This window comes from Plectropomus leopardus, chromosome 9 (genome assembly GCF_026936395.1).
Source record: "Plectropomus leopardus strain MGB_pleo_1.0 chromosome 9, ASM2693639v1, whole genome shotgun sequence".
Taxonomy (NCBI): Eukaryota; Metazoa; Chordata; class Actinopteri; order Perciformes; family Serranidae; genus Plectropomus; species Plectropomus leopardus.
Window position 1 is genome coordinate 32,441,919 of NC_142184.1, and position 17,619 is coordinate 32,459,537.

Genomic DNA, 17,619 nt, shown 5'->3' on the forward strand with positions numbered 1-17,619 from the left:
GACATAGAATCAAATCTAAGGTTATAGTTACCATTTCTTACATTCAGATAAGACAGAGATGGATGAGCGAGGTCTGAGACAAGAATACACAGACATGACTTAAGGAATTGCTCTGTAATTCAGATGATAAGACTTTTCCTGTTCCTTCTTTGAAACTTAAGATCGAACAGGCAGTTAGGATATTTTTCTGTGATGAGGCCGAAGGACAATAAATTAGTGTCATTATTTACTCAACAGAATTGCATTGTAATGACCATGTTGTGCTAATGTACATATTCTGTTCTTTGAATTAATTATTCTGCATAAACTATAAGTAAAAAAACCCTCATAAATGTTTAAAGCTGCATTAATCAATGTTTTTACATAAACAATGGATCAAATGACTACAGCTCTACAGAGTGTTTCAAACTCTTTCAGCTCATTACTTTTGGTTCAGTGTCAGCGTTCTCATCAACCTCCATTTCCAGCTGCATCATGCAGCTAAAAAACGTTCTGGTAAATCCACTATAAGCTACTTATCTATCCCTAAACAGCAGACAAAGTAAGCAACTACCATGTAAATATAATGGAGCATTTAGCAGCTGGAGGTGGTGGAGAGAAAAACAGAGCAAAAAGGACATTCCCCTATGTTTTTGCTTTCAAGTAAAAAAAAAAAAAGTAGCCAACATGGTGCATAACTGTGATAGCTGTATGTTGTATTAAGCATCAACCTTGATGTTTCCTTGTGACTTGCCATGTAGGAGGGTTCCCACACATTTTCATGGATAAATTTTAAAAAATATTTTTTTTCATTTCCCACCTGCCTTTTTTTTCAAACATATCAGACTCAAACTGTATTCAAACATAATTTCAGCTATCTGGTATACAACGAGAAAGAGATGAACACGGGGAGAAAATGAGGAAAAGCAGGCCAACCTGATGGTAAACAAAATGCCACACATTGACACATATTAGAGCTACGTTACATTGACAGGAAAAGACATTAACTTTGCTATTTTGTTACATTTGGAAGGTTATCCATGGAAGATACTGTAACTATTTCATCATTACACACAACAAAGTTCCATGAATTTTCCAAAGCTTTCAATAATTTTTAATATATCCATTCTTTTTCCAGGCCTGAAAATTGTGATTGTAAATTTCCATAACTTTTCCAGGTTTTCCATGACCTTGGGAACCCTGCATGTATTGATTGATATTGAGATCAGAAAAATATCCATATTCTGAAATTAACTGAAATCAGTTAATTTTAACCATATCAACCAACCTGTGGGGATGATCTCACTTGTTGCTATATTAATAGTATTTTTTCGTGAATATTTAACAGATGTTAGAATAATTTTGTTGGGTTTTTTTTTTTTTTAGTTTCCCAACTGTTCATTTATTGTTCTGGCATAGTCACTTCTTCACACACACTATTATTGTAATTCAAAACGGCCTCTTCAGGTTCAACATGGTGGAAATGCTTTATGATGATGCAAAACTTTTGTTGCATAATATTAAAGGAATACTTCGCCAATTGTCAACAAGATCTGTGTCACTGGGTGGGGGGCTGTGTGTGTAGATGAACAGTGTGAAGACAGCCCTCCCATGCGATCAGCTGCCATTTACCGATGGTAACTCCCATTTACCGATCATCTGCATTCACTCCCCACACGGCAGTGGTACAGACCTGGTTGAAAATCAGCATAGTATCCCCTTTAATTCAGCAATTTTCATGCCCTAAATCATGTTCAAGGAAGTACAAGGATTCTAAATTTTGTGTGTTAGTTTGTTTTCTGCAGGGTAAAAATGCCTCACAAACAGCATTTAGGCCATAACAGGATGCTGTGCGTGCACTGGAAGCTCGACTAATAACATTTCTCAGGTGGTTTAGCTGCTTCTCATGGCAGGATGAAGCTTTACAGCCTGACAACCCTGAAGCTGCAAGAAATAAAAATAACTGTCTGTGGTCAAGGAGAAACTTCCATGCAGTTTTAATGAGTTCAGATAGTAGAGCATCATATTGAGCTGACCTCAGATAAGTTTATATGCATATTTGTGCCTCTCTGCCTGCATTTTTCCACATAGTGCTAAGCTGTATGCAAATGTGAGCTTTTTTTGCATGTGTGGGTGTTAGTGTTTGTCGGCACCTCTCAGAGGTGGGGTCCTTGCAGTTGAGTGGGTACTTCAGCTCGATGACATGGCCGTTCCTCTCGCGCAGCAGATCCTGTTGTTCGGTGTAATACTGCACCAGCTCGGCCAGCGTAGCGAACTTCTCGCCTCCATACAGGTCGTAGTAGTCACCTGAGTTCTGGATCTTAATGTGGGTCACCTCATCGTTGCGCCTGAGAGGGAAAAAAACACAGTGGGAATTTATTACTCAGTTACCATGCGTGTTAACAGAGGTGAACTCACTCCAGAGAAGCATTCAGCTTTTTTCTCTCCTTGTTTTTCTCTTGCTCACTTGCACCCTGCAGATATTTCAGCTCTAACACACAAACAGCCACCCACACACATGTTCATACAGTATATGCTCACACAAACAAATCGAGACCATACACACTTTGTCGCCCACACTCACTCACAGAACATAAATGCATATACACTACGAAAATGCCCGGCTTATTGAGCCATCTGCTCCCATCTCAAGACTCTGAAAACCTTTTTTTTTTTTTTAACACGTTATAGAATCTGCAGATGTGGTGACATTATTTTTTGTATTCTATAGGTGTTCTGTCTGTGACACGTTCATTTCTCTGCAAAGTGGAGCTGAACATATTGGTATATGTAATAAGTGCATAACTGTTATAATAAAGTAACTGTGCCAACACTGCAATGACAAAATAAGCCATAAGCTACTACCAGAAAGAAAATGCAAGAAAATGCTACTGTGGCCATTCAAAAATACTGATCCATTTTATCACACAGACTATTTTTCACTTTGACTTTTATAAACAAAACAACACCAATCTTTTCACTAGGGATCATCCCTTTTTCTTAATACTCTGTAGTTTATCTAATGTATTTGGAGGAAGGCTCTGTCGTGATTGCAGAACAATACAGAAGAAAGGCATGCAGCTGCCGAGCTCAAATACAGATAAGCCAGAAAACATTTGGTACCATTTTGCATATTCAAAGTCCTCTGACTGGCTTGAATAGGTGCACACAAATCTGAAAACACACCGACGCACACACAGAAGCAGTTCGACTTTATTAAAGATATTTGCCTGGAAGCAAGAATGAGATGCTGCTGCTCGAGCTGGATTGATAAATGTACTTGTTTTTTCATTTTCCATCTCTAGTGACTTCGTCCGACATGTTTCTTCAGCGCCGATAAACAAAACATCCTGTAAACATATTAAGTATGATGACACACAAACAACAGAAGGGGGTTAACCAGGCAGTCAGTACTATCTGATCTGGAGCATATATGACTTTATGACTTTGTCAATACAACAGCCACCCCCCCCCCGTCTCTCTCTCTCTCTATCGCTCTCTCTGCAAACTGATTATCAGCTAATGGTCATATCAAATGACAAAAATCCTATTTCCCTCAATCACTTTCCTTGTCCTCGTGAATGTCACATTCCCTTTTTCCTTCGTTCCATCCTCCCACTCAACACATTGTAAATCCTTTCCTTCCTCCTTTTCTGTCCCATAATCCATCTCTCTCTCTCCCTCCACCCCTCTCTCCCAGTATTTCCTGGTAATTGCTTTATGGCTCTATTAGTGGCTGTTGGCAGGGTGCCACAGGTCTATGGCCCTGCTAAAGGCCCCTCCTAAACTCTCAGGCCAAAGCCCCCTTTTCTCTCAGAGTTTAACACCATTAACTCTGGAATGAGCCAAACACGTCCTATTAGATTTTCATTCACTTCCCTGCTCTGCCTCTCTCAGACATTGATAACATTTGTGGATTTATTGCGATATGGCAATCGCCTCTACAGACAGAGTTCAGGGAGCCAAGGTCAGCATTGAGTCGACTCGGCTCTGGCTCACTAGTGTCTATTTCAATAAATGATGGATTACTTAACATAAATGTCTGTCTTTTATACCATGTTTTTGTGGGAAAGAGTGAAAGAGGTAATTATGTTTTATGACATTCTCTACCATCTTGTTCTTTTAGTGATAACTGAGCCAATCCTCTTTTGATATACAGCATGAATTATCAAATACCACAGGTCTATTTGTAGTTACCCTACTAAACAATTTTTCCACTATAAGACAGCCTGCTTAGTGCCTTATTGAAGAAGTATTTCACTGTTGGAGAGATGGGTCTTTTTATAAAATTGGACTGTGAATGTAATAGAAAGATGCAAATACTTTTGAAACTGGTCACCAGAGAAAACAGAACAAGAGCTAGAAAACTTACTGTTACCGGAGCGCATTGGGCTAACTAACACTTCTGCTGGTGGATGACACAATGCATGCTGGTTTTGGTCAGCTCTTGCAAAACAAACATGGCAGCCGGCTGGTAACAAAAAAGCTCATTTTACACTTAAAACGTAAGCTAAAACAGATTTTTGAAAACATTTTAGGTGATAAATAGACAACACAGTGAAAGAAACGTGGTTTATATTTGATCAGCACTGTTTAGTTTTACAGTTTCATCTCAGCTTTTTCAACCTCCATTTTCACAATAAAGAAAACAGTGTGGTGCCCACTTCCTGTTCACAAACTCTCGAATTACAGTGCATTATGAGAGAGCAGATATATGTTTCTGAAAACATTTGAGGCAATATTTTTATATCTGGATATGCATCAGCACTGCCTACTTTTACCGTTAGATCTGAGTTTGAGAAAGAGAGAGGGTGAGAGACAGAGAGAGGAGCGTCTCTCTCTCCAAGCAGGGAGATCTGGATGCTGGCAAGGTGGAGGAAAGTTTACCACCATTCATTTACACATACTATTCACACTGTTATGATGCAAAGTTGGTTGAGAATTAGCAAAGTATCCCCTTGAAGATGCAAGGTAAACCAGCAAATGGTACAACTTTTTATCTCAGCAGCAACAGACTGGACAACGTAATTTTTTCATCCTGCTTATTTCAGAATACATTTTCAAACATTAAATACCTTTCAGAAATAGTTATTATTCAACAATAGCTCTGTATATGGTGTATATGGTTCTTCTGTCTCAGTAGAGATTCCATGCTGCCCTTAATGAAGAACTCTCTTTTTCATAACAAAAAAGAAACCCAACCAGGCTTGTGGCACATATTGGCATTGTAGTCTATGGAATATTCAGCTCCACACAGCAAATTGGTAGATCATAGCAATGTTGTTCGAAAAAATACATCTCAGTATTTTTATAGCCTTGATAATAATGCTGAATGCAGTGCTGAGCTGTAACAGCTTTCTATAAGCCATACATAAAAGTAAATCAGTAACCCAATTAATAGTATTTTAATGCATTAAAATCCTTTAGTTATTGACAAGAACATGCTTTTTTGATTATTTGTACATTAAAGACAATCAATTTGTTGCATAGCCTATTGTGTGGTGTAACACTGATTGTTTGAGTAAAAGCAAAATGAATTCTACTTTTCAATGATGGGCAAATGCAAAACAGCACAGGGAACAACCTAAAGTACCAGCTGCTTCATAAGCATTCTTACATACTGTTGAGTCCTTGATGCTACAATCTTTGGTTCCATGGAAAATTATAAAGAGTAATCTTGGATACAGAGCCTGTTGTAGTTATTTAATTATTAATTTATTGTTCAAATCCAACCAATGTGCCATTAATTCATGCATTCATAAATTGTTTACTGCACTACAAAGTGTGTTTTGGGGTCAAATTTAAGCATGGTTCTGTTAAGGCACTTTAGAATCCTGTTAACTCATCCTTTGTCAGTCATTCATATTCCAACTCAGGTGCTCTCCTTTAACAAAGTGTTATGGATATTTATAATTGATTGTCACACATTTCATTAAAATAAGGCAGGTTTTCCTTTCATTTAGATTCCATTCAAATCCATTCATGACAAAAAAAAATTGGCATCAATGTAATTCATTACTGACAAGTGCATAGCATCAAAAACTTTTGAATGTTAAAAAGCAAAGAATCCTGCATACTGTCCATCACTTGTCACTTTACCGACATTTCTAGGTCCTTTCACAGTTGAGGATGTAACATAAAATTGTTGTGATGAACATCTACGAGAAGTGCAAGTTGTTCCTCCTTGCCAACAGAAGTTCTGTATTTTCAAATCACTGTTTGTTCTCGCTGATTATTCCAGCTACAAAAGAAGGTGTGGAAAAACACTGTTATATCATACTGAAAGTTTGCTCACAATTAAATGGATTCACTGATAATGACAAGATACATTAACCTCATCTATATGGCTTTGTTACATGTGATGATCACCCAATTACACAGGATATGTAAACTTTTTTTATCTAAGTGCAAAAAAATACAAATTTTCTTTGCATAAACAAACCAAATAACGAGACAAATTTCAATAACTTCCCGCCAAACAAGAAGAAACCTAAAGTATACAGTAAGTCCTAAGAATGTGCATTGGAATTCAAATCAATCTTTACCATGTATTTAATTTGATGATATCCTGCTTTACTGAAAAACCAATGCAATAGATACCAGCAAGATAAGTTTGTCCTCGATTATGCTATCAACTGGCTGCACTAACAGGGCTGACCGAGCAGAAGCACAAACGTACATAGAGTCACATAGTCCTTCACAGCTCCTCTCTGTGTGAACACTACGCTCTGCTGTGGCACAACAGCCAGCAGCAAACACATCACATCTGTGTAGGATTATGTGTCAAAAACTTCTCCACATTCTATCCAGAACACTGAAGCCTGCAAACTACTGAGGTTTTGTCATAAACAGTATTCAGATCAGTATGACTGAACAATCTGATACACTGATAAGATGAAATACACAAACACACACACAAACACAGACAACTGGGAAATGCACATAAATATGCATGTGGAAAGCCCAGAATGTATAAATTATTGCTTGCTTTGCCCTGAAGCTATTCCAAGCAATATTTTTCCCTCAACACAGTCTGAAACCACTGAGAAATCCCTTTTACTGTATCCACTCCACTTATCAAATTGAGGGTGATAAAGTTTTGGCCTCTATTTCAATTCCCCCTTCACAGCTCTACAGACTACTACTCTGTTTTTTTTTTTTTTACCTAAATCTTAAAGGAGGCATGTTTTCATCTGATATAAAATTCAGACGTTATGTCAGGTCAGTGTGATCTGTGTCTCAAGAGCTTGTCCTGATAGACTGTGAAAAAACCAGGCATTCAACCACCGCATCATCTGGTGAAAGCAGAGATCTCTGTGAGCTACCTCTATTTCCTCAGCTCACTCACCTCACTTCTGAACGTTGGGCAATTCAAGCCCAGAGGTGTCTGCAAATTCAGACAACCAGGAAAACTTTTAATCATCAAGATCACTGGGGCTGCACCAAATAGTTTGAAGCTTTGAAGCCTCATTCGAATTCCAAATCAGCATTTGAATAGACATGTCTGTTCATTCTGGTTGAACCTAGTATTTTTTCACAGCTGCAGATAACATTAGGCTGCACTAATATTCAGAAGTCATTGAATATGACATGTTGTGATTTATTTGACTGGCATTTCTCTTGCAGGATACGTATGTTGCTATAAGCCTAATACTTCGGTCACACTAGCAACACAGCAGCAGGCTACAAGTCATTTTCAATGGAAGCCGGTGACAAGGAGATACAAACTGAGTCCTGACACCTGTCGCTGTTGACAGACATGACGCACTACAATTCAAGTTAGGCTGTCCTCAACTTTTTACAACGCTCCAGTGAAGCAGGGAAGCGTCGGCCAAACATATGTTCTCTTTCTAGCTATGGTACTGTGCTTTATGGTACTTTATCTTAGATAGCTGATGTTATGTTAGCTTATGCGCATTACGGTGCACACGGGATGATATGTGATGGATATGAGTGAGGCACTGAAATGTGATGTTAAAACAGGACTCAGACATTGATCAGAAGCGTAGATTTTTTTTTTTTTTTTGACCAAATACAAACATTAGATGGCGTTCAGTTGAAGTGGTCTGTGGCAAGTACCAGACAAACAGAAGCCTGTAACTATGTAACTATGTTATCAAGCACTTTAACAACACTTAAATACTTACTGAAAGTAAGAAAAAAACAACAACAAAAAAAACTATGCTGTATCACGATGTGCTAAGTTAAATGTCAGAATACAACATTCACATCCGTCATAGGAATAAGGAAGCTGTTAAAACATGTTAAAAAATAACATTTGTAGAGAAATGTAGTTTAAATACGGTTAACATTCATAGATTGACATTCACAATTATGATAGTGAAATTTACTCGACTGTATCATCCTATAAATAGCCAGGCTGCAGTGGAAACATATCTAAGGCTGGCATTATATAATACAGAGGCTAGGAGAAATCCATTTGCTCTCTGTGGTAACTTGCCCTGCAAAATTCTCTCTTAAGATTGCCCTTAAAATTCCTCCTCGGGGTCTTTAGAGTGAATAAAGAGCATGAAAAATGAGAAAACTTGACCGGACTGCGCTCCTTACGGAGTTGGACTTGGATATAAATTATGGTGAAACTTTTTCTGCTTCAAACTTTCTCTTTCTCCATCTTTGAGTTTTATGAAACTCTGAATTGATTACATTTTCAAACCCTCAAAAAGCTCTCATTAGCGTTTGAGACTTCAGACTTCAGAAGCTTTTATAGCAGCAGCTCTGTCCGACCCCTCCTTACTCTGTTCGCCTCATAGACCAGAGAAGAAGAGAGGTGGTGGAGATAAGAAGAGGAGAGGCAGAGAGACGAAGATAAGACAGGGAAAGAAAGGGACGACGGACTCCCTTGGCATCCATTACAATCTGAACAGTGACTATCACGCTCATAATGGCCTTGGTAAGATGAAACCTGGTTAATGACTGGCTAATTAGCCTCTCCTCTGCTGTGATAAGACACTGTACGTGTGTGTGAGAGTGTGTGTTTGAAAAGACACTAAGACTGAGTTAGGTAGTATGATAGCGTGCTAAGAAAAACTTTTGTAGATACAGGATAATGAAGTAATTATCTTCAGTATATTCCAATATTTTCTACTTTTTACAGACTATTTGATGCAGTGCAATCAGTGAAAAGCCAGAAGTAAGAAAAAAAAAACATCTGTGAACATTTGGATTCAAAAGATTAGAAAACCTTATGACCTTTTTTCCCTACTTATAACACTTTTTGATTTTAATTAATTTTTACAATTTCTACTCTGAAACTTTGCACTGATGGAGGTGTACTGTAGCAATAAAGTGCTTGGTTTTTACAATAAAAATCACAAATAGGCACAATTGTTGACTGACTTTTGCCCCTACAGATGACCCAGTTTCCTGAGAAACAGGATACTGTGGCAGGACATATAACGCTGTATTCACTGCAATACCAATACTGCCCCTCTGTCACTTTTTTTTTAGTTTTGATGTTGCGGGTTCTGGTTTTTATTCTGTGTGTTTGTTGTATCTAGGTTTATGTTGGGCTGTTTGTCAAACTTATTGTGCTAAAATATTTCTATACGGTCAATTCTGAGGCATAAAGTTGCCCTTAAAATAAGGCCAAAAAAGAGAAACTGGATTGACATACAGTGTAAGAAAAAGCTCTAATTTTTAACAACTTTTCAACAGGATTAGTTGTTTTTCTTCAATACTTTATCTTTTTTTTTACTGTATAACCACAATGGCTATTAAAAGTTCCCTTTAAATCCATGTAATCTTGCAACCACATTTATTTTAGTTTCAAATCTAACTTCAATACTGATTCCAGATACAAAGAGATACAAATACCCGGAAACCTGAGAAATGTAAACCTATTTTTCCAAACAGCAGCCAGCAAAAGGGATATTGGTACTGGGATAGGGTACTGGTAAATATAATAGCGGCACTGAATAGTTCTAAAGCTGGTAAACAGACCCACTAATGTCACTTAAACAACAATTTCAATCTTGTTAACTTGAGCCAATATTTGTCACAATGAGCTACTGGTCAGACCAAGTATCAGCCCCTGATACCCTTTTCCATCAACTGGTTCTTGAACCAGTTCTGTTCAGGATTCTTGGCAGCTTGGTGCTTTCTAAAGAACCAGCCCATGTTTCCACCAGTTTTGCTCAGAACCATCGTAATCAAAGATGTGTCATCAACAGAGGGCGCAGCACAAAGCACAACAGAAGTTAGCAGGAGAAGCAAATTTGTGGATTGCACTGGTTACCTGCAAAATTTTGTTCTGCATTTAAGATATTTGTTTTTTTTAAACATGTATAAATCAAATATTAATGATCCAAAGACATGCTCTTTTCTTCCAGCAATTTTGCTCTGAATGTCTAGAATTAGGTTCGGGAAAAGAACCAGTTCCATGTTGGTGGAAAAGGGGTATGACTGCACTGAACTGAGCACTAATACATTTTATACAGAGACCTTTCTGGGACCACATGGTGGAAAAATAACTGTACAAATCCATGTGGACAATCTTGCAATTCATGCCTTTGTCATTAATGCTTGGGATTTAAGCTATTATTTTTCTCATTTTGACAGTATAACTTGTGACAACACAAGGTTAAAGGGTCTGACTGTTTGCAGTTGTAATTGGTTTTGTTCAAAAATTACAGATTGGAATTTTATGACTGATCTTTATATTTGGAAGGATAAGATTAACTATTATAAACCAAAGAAAGCTGTTCCTTGTTGCATAGCAACAATAAACATTTAGGTAGTAGGCTGAAGGGATGTAAACAGAGTGTGATCAAGCTTCATTGTAAATATGGATTGTTGATCTGAGGGCAGGGATTACAAAACAGTTTGCATGGATTTACACATCAAAGTTTATACTACCATGTGACACCAGAAGGGCTCCGTAATTTTTATGACTTCTAAATTCTCTTGGTCTCTCTTTAATATGAAGTCTGCTTTCCTCCTCTTCCTCTTAGTTCAGTGTGACCAACCTTCTCTAGCAGGTGTAGAGGTTCTGCACACGAGCCACTTGACCTGTGTGTGTGGGTTTAAGTCTGACAGGACCACAAACTGTGGCTACAACTCAGCCCACCAACCTTCCTGTGGTGTGTGTGATTTATGACACTCTGGACCACACAGGCACGCACGCATGCACACACACACACACACACACACGCACACACACACACACATTCAAACCACAGGCAGTGAAGGTCAAAGCCTTCACAGGTCCCTCTCTCTTTAACATTATTTAAAAGCTTGCAGCTGCCTGTCTAACTTCATTGTTTCCTTTTCCTCCTTCTGTCTCTGTTTCTTGCACGCACGCACGCACGCACGCACGCACGCACGCACGCACGCACACACACACACACACACAGAGCCTCTCCCTGCCCATGCCGCCATGCCAGTCGCAGAGTAACAAATGCGTTTGGGCTTCCTTCCAGGTGCTTGGCCGACTGATGTATCTCTTAAAAGCTTCCGTTGCCAAGGAAGAGCCACTCTTCAAACTCTCTCTTCTATCTCAGTTTGTTTCCTGCTCTCTGTAATCACCATAGCATGTAATGCTGAGTCCTACTTACCAGAAATTTCACACTCTCTACAGCACACCAAGGGCACGTATGACAGGTTTCACAGGGTACTCGATTCGACTGTGCTTGTCCGACTCACCTCAGTGCCACCCAGCTGCCCAAAGTATGATTTTCAGTTACCAAATCGCACATTCCAAATCTGTTATCTAACAAGTTCCTAAAAAACACTTACACAAAACAACTTCTGTTCAAATGGCATCTATTTACCCATGGACAAAAATCTTACATCACTTGCTGAGCTCGGGTAGGAATTTAAGAGACTGAGGCCTTCCCCTCTTCTGAGTAGCCCAACTTCAGTCAGACCTGCACAGTCACTCCTCGTTGTCAGACTGAAAACTGGCTCCACAGTCACATAATTATTTTATTGTCATTCGGGCACTCTTGAGTTTTGTTTGTGTGAAATCTTTTGGTCTTCCAGGCATTTAGGCTTATACAGTTGGACTCACTTAAAATCACAAAGGATTGGAACACTAGCTAAGTGCCTAAAATTTAAATGTCACAACGATTATTTTCCAGAGGGAACCACTTGCCTCTCTAATCACCCGTTCAGCCTCTGAAAACGACAGCCCCAGAGATTTATTTGCTCTCAGGGCTGAACTTTGAACAGGGGAGAATATTAAGATTAAAAAGTGAGGCTGATGATGAATGTCAAAAACAATATCAGCGTGACTGCAGTCACAGTTTTTCTATGCAAGTGGAGGTGAGGTCTTACCTGACAGAGAGGGTAAAATCCCCCGGATTGCTCTTGCTGGGCCGGGCCAGGAAACTGCCGTGGACGCCCCGGGTCAACAGGAGCTGCTCTGCCTCGATTCCGGTGATGTTGGGGTGGAACCACCTGAACAGCAGAGAAAAACAGGGCACAATAGAGTGGCATGGTAAACACCAAAACGATCCATTTGTCCAGGAGAATGTATGCAATCTGTGTTGACCACCAGCTTCCTTTCCTATAGGGACAAAACAGACCCCAACAGAAAAGATCTACTGAGTTCAAATTTGTATATCATTTCCATTATATTATGTCAGTTTTACAAATATTTTACATTTAACTGTCAGACACAACAGTCCATTTCAGTCAAAATGTCTGTTCTGCAGTCACGCTGACTATGAGAGCCTGCAGTGTTTCAGCTTTAACCACTCAGCTCTACATTTCAGAGTGCTATTAATGTACAGACCTGTAGGAGTGTTTTGACATATTTCATATGCAGCGGTCGTGACAGAAGAAATGTGTAATGTTCCATTTGTATGGTTAAGAACTAGCTTTATGTCGGTGGAGACAAACATTGGGTAACCTGATAAAAGGTTAATGTAGAAGAAAATACTATAAAGAGTCAATATGTCCACAAGTATTTAGACAGTAGCACTTTTTCTATTTGTTTGGCTCTGTTCTCGAAATGCAATATTAACGGTAAGGTTTAAGTACTACTACTACTGCTACTTTCAGCTTCAATTTCAGGATGTTGACATTGAAGATGAGCCAGCACTATAGGATCTGTGTCTCATTTATTCATCTCATTGTCATTTGCAAAAACAGATGTGCAGCTGTAGGATTGTTAAGCGTAGCTGAATAAACAGACTCCTGCTGAGAAAGGACTTAACCGGCCTATGCATGTTAGGTTCAATAAGTGTACCCCAGTCAAATCATCCTGACACTGGCGTTTTCAAAGAACAAACTAACAGCTAAGATGACTTAACAATGTCTCAGCTCCTCGTCCTCTGGCAGTTGGATCAGATCAGCTCAGGTGGAAAAATAACTGGTTCAAGGTACAATACAAAATTACCCCTGCTAGTTTAAAGAAAAGTTAAACTGGGATTCGTGCTCCAATGACCAACAAAAATTGTCAGCAGTGTTAAAAAAAATTCTTAATTTGGGCACAGCTGCCATTCATAAGTCAAGTTTAATCGACAGACAGATCGTAGACAGATGTTTAAGGGTTATTTATATGAGGTGAGTGATGGCAATAAAAGGGTATGAGCATGGTACTAGACATGTATCAGGCAGTGGCGGTTGCATTTAATCTTCTCTAACACAACACCAGGAGCACAGAAATGTGAGATCTGGCCACAGAGAGAATAAGAAACCGATTAAACATCAGTCATTTCAAGTTATGAATATTACACTTAATTATTTTCTTTGTAATACAACTATGGTATATTTTTTTAGTTTCAACAATATCATCATTTACCAAGAATTTGAAAACCATTAAATGTACCTCACTTAAAGAAATGATATCTCAAGTCTCACATTAGTTGCCTGCTGGTGTCTGTAGTTTGTTCATTGACACATTAGAGTAAAATTACACTAATAAGTAAGACAAACTACTGTAAGTTAAACAGTAGTAGTCTGACTAACGCTCTATTTCAAAACTCAGCTGTATGAAAAAGACAACTTTCAGCACATCTGGAAGCAACAGTATTTGCTGAAAATTACATTCCATCTTATTTATGTTCTTATTCTTAAAGATTTATTCACAGACGGTTCAGAGGTTCAAAACAAAATCTGCAATTATGACTCCAGTGGTGCATTAGTTAGGTCTGTCACAATAATTACATAATCCAGTTACTGAGGTCAGCAAAAGTGACTAAAGCTGTGTCCATACAGTACTGTACAAAAGTCTTAAGCCACCATAGATTTGTTGTTTTAGCAAAGTTGCAATGAGGATATACATATGTGTGTGTGTGTGCGTGTGTGTGTGTGTGTGTGTGTGTGTGTGTGTGTGTGTGTGTGTCTCTTTAAGATACAAACAAAGAATACGGAAAATAATGTACAATGCATCAAAACACAAAAGTAAAAAGATTTAGAGAAAAAGTGGTTTAAAGTGGTCCAAGACTTTTGCGCAGTACTGTATTTTGTACAATATTGCTCTTATGTTTATTTTCTAAATGAGAAGCTCACCACCAATTTAGCCAACAAATTGCCAGAATTTACAGCAGGGCTTTCCAAAAAATGTAGAGACTTGGGCACAGCACCTACGAGCTTTTTCAGAAAACCTAAGCTGAAAGTACAAAAAAAAAAGTTATGGTGAGACACTTTTTGCAATCATTTCTGTTGCACTGTTAAGTTGCACTGCTTCTGCCCTCTCCTTTGCTCTTCATGTCTGAGTGTCACATCCTGCATTTTGATGTCTGAATATTCTTATGGATTAAATGGTCATTTGTCTTTTAAAGGGCGTACTTGCATTATTAGATTATATTGTAATTATATCAGCGGTATAAAAAGGTCTTAAAATGACTGTCAATGAACTGACTGAACAATGTATAAACAATATATCAACAATAGTTATTGTGACAGGCCTAGTATTTATAGTATATTAATATATATGTATATTTATAGTGCACTTGTTTCTTTGAATTAAACCACACATTTGTATGTCCTGCCCTGGTTTGAAATGAAAGAACACTCAGGTTTACAGTACTGCAAAGCCAAAGCTAATGATTACATGTTACTTCCTCTGTTGCTAAACACTTCAGGCAAATATTTATCCTATCCACTTCTCAGGTATGTCAACCGATTATCTGTGTTGTGCACTCTTACTGGAGTGTTTGACGCTGCCACCTATCCAAACCAAATTCACTATTCACAAACAGCTTTAAGACATAAACCCAGCACATCCAAACACTGTGACTAGCACTAACATGCTGGAGTGTTGAGTACAAACTGTGTTTAATGAGTGAAGGACTACATTAATCTCAAAGAAGCAGCGAGTAGGTATGGCAGCAATGCCTCAACGAATGGCTGTACGTCAGCTGTGTGGATTTAAAGCTCATGTTTAAGCAGGGATCGTTGGGTTAAACCTCTCTAACTACTGTGTGCCATTGCTGGCTAATCCAATGCACCATTAGCCATCCACAGTCTCATTTGTTTGTCAAAGAAGTGGGTTTTAAAAGTGCATGTATACAGTACGTGGTATAATGTCAATTAGTGGTGACACAAAAAATGTGCCATAATTCATGTGTTGTAAGCACCACTACAGCTATGCAACTCTGTTTTTTATGCACTGCCTCTCATTGTTATACTGGGATTTCTTAAATGTAAGTCATAAACACATTTGAGTCTTTAAGTTATTTTATACAGAAAGGAATAATCAGGCAACCACAGCTGCAGTAGTTTGAGACAAATGATCAAATGGGTTGTGTGAAATGAATTAGTTCCAGCCATTTGTAAAACCACAGGTCAACCTAGAGAAAACAAATCAATAATGATAGTGATAGTGATAATTAACTGTTTTGGTCATTTATTGATTAAAACTATATAAACATTGTTTGTTTCAGCCCCTCAAATCTCACAATTTAAATAACTATTTGATTTGGAAAAAGATCTATAGATTAAAGGAAAAAAACTTGTGTGTGGGTTTTTAATGATAGTATTTAAACAACTAAACCCATGCATAACAGTAGTCCACTGTCCAACACTTTTTCTATGCAACTCAGAGAGTATTTCACTTAAAACTAAAACTGCCTTTCACAGAACACTAAAACTTTACAGACAACTCTCTAGATCTAAACCAGCTGGTAGCTGGCAAGTATTCTTGCTACTCACAGATCATTGACGACAGAGCTTGACTACAGAATCAAATCTGGCTCCTCAAGATCATCATTTACTGTTGTATCATATTTGACTATGATGTCCAGATAATTTCAAAAGTAAGCTAAATATAAATACTTCTACCTTATCTTTTCATTGTTTAAGACAGGCTTTTGACAAAAAATATTTTTCAATTGACAACTTGTCACTTATTTTTTCCAAGACACATGTTGAATCACTGCTGTATAAAATCCATTCCATCATTGGAAGTTATAAGCCAGACATTTAGACATATTATGAAAGCCAGTAGATTATTTCCTGTAGGCTCTCCGTCCTACTAGCACACAGAGAATCTGCAATTTAAAAACATTTACCTAAATAGATTTTAAACTGCTGTCACAACACTTTGTGTATATATCTATTATTTGTTTGGAGTAATGGAAATTTGGGGGAAAAAAAGGGACCATCTTGCAATGGGATCACTCCAGTTTCTCTTGTAACTTTTTTTCAAAATATCTGTTACTTATTCAGTCCCTCTCTAAACTTGGTGCAGACTAAATTTTGAGCTACAAGTTCTACTCAGACAGAGGAGGACAGTAATATTGCATAATTGCATTGCATCAGCTAAAGGGCTTAAGTAGGTGCCTCCATCAGGATGTTGTATTTCTATCACTGCCGAACGAAGCTGATCGCATCTGGTTATTTGTCCAGTGGGAAAGGGGTTTTACACACGTGTAAAGTTTTATTCTGCATATTGTGATGCTATCGCAGTGACAAAATCTGTCCACAGACAAAGTCACTACTGTGGTGGTTCCTGCAAAAATAGGTGTTTCCAGGACCACATTTTGCCATGATGACACACACACAAACACAAACACACTCACACGCACGCACACACACACACACACACACACACACACACACACACACACACACACACACACACACACACAGACACACAGACTATCAAGGTGAAAAAAAAAACAGTCACCACTAGATGAATTTAAAATTTTTCCTCTAGATTATTCAAAAACTAGAACAACCTCTATTTTTAGCCCTTGACATGTCTTTGGCAAGATAATGCTTGTAAATGACAATGATTCAACAAGGATGGGAAAACAGACTTTTTTTGAGAATGACATATAGACAGAATGAGTCATGGAAATAGTGCATTTCACATCCTAAATCATAGCCTTTCACCACCAGCCCGCGCACATTACAAAGGCTTATTATTGATTAATATAACCCAGTGGAGAGCAGGCAGATGGTGATACAAGAGCGCCTTCATGAAGCTCATGCTGAGGAGATAATATCTGAGCGCTTCAACAGTAGGCGAGCATTTAGGCGCTTCTGTTTTTGTACACTGTATGACACAAACTCATGACAGTAAGATAAAAATAAGACTCATGTGTCAGCTCAGCAGATCTTGTGTCACTTCAGAGTGGCGAATACAAAGCAGAGTACTGTTGTGGTCACTAAGGTCTGAATCTCAGTTCACATTTTGTGACACAATTTAATAATTTATTCAATAGCTCA

The 17,619-nt window shown here is 38.2% G+C and overlaps 1 protein-coding gene across 3 annotated transcripts in view; it reads right to left on the minus strand.

Moving 5' to 3' along the window:
- Window positions 1-17,619, minus strand: part of ptpn11b (protein tyrosine phosphatase non-receptor type 11b) — a 48,626-nt gene that overhangs the window by 17,419 nt on the left and 13,588 nt on the right. For all 3 annotated transcript variants that reach the window (XM_042491697.2, XM_042491696.2, XM_042491698.2), the window contains exons 2-3: window positions 12,274-12,396; window positions 2,133-2,327 (exon numbers count right to left, since the gene is read on the minus strand). In XM_042491697.2, coding sequence (XP_042347631.1) covers window positions 2,133-2,327; window positions 12,274-12,396 — 318 coding nt within the window. The remainder of the gene's footprint in view (window positions 1-2,132; window positions 2,328-12,273; window positions 12,397-17,619) is intronic.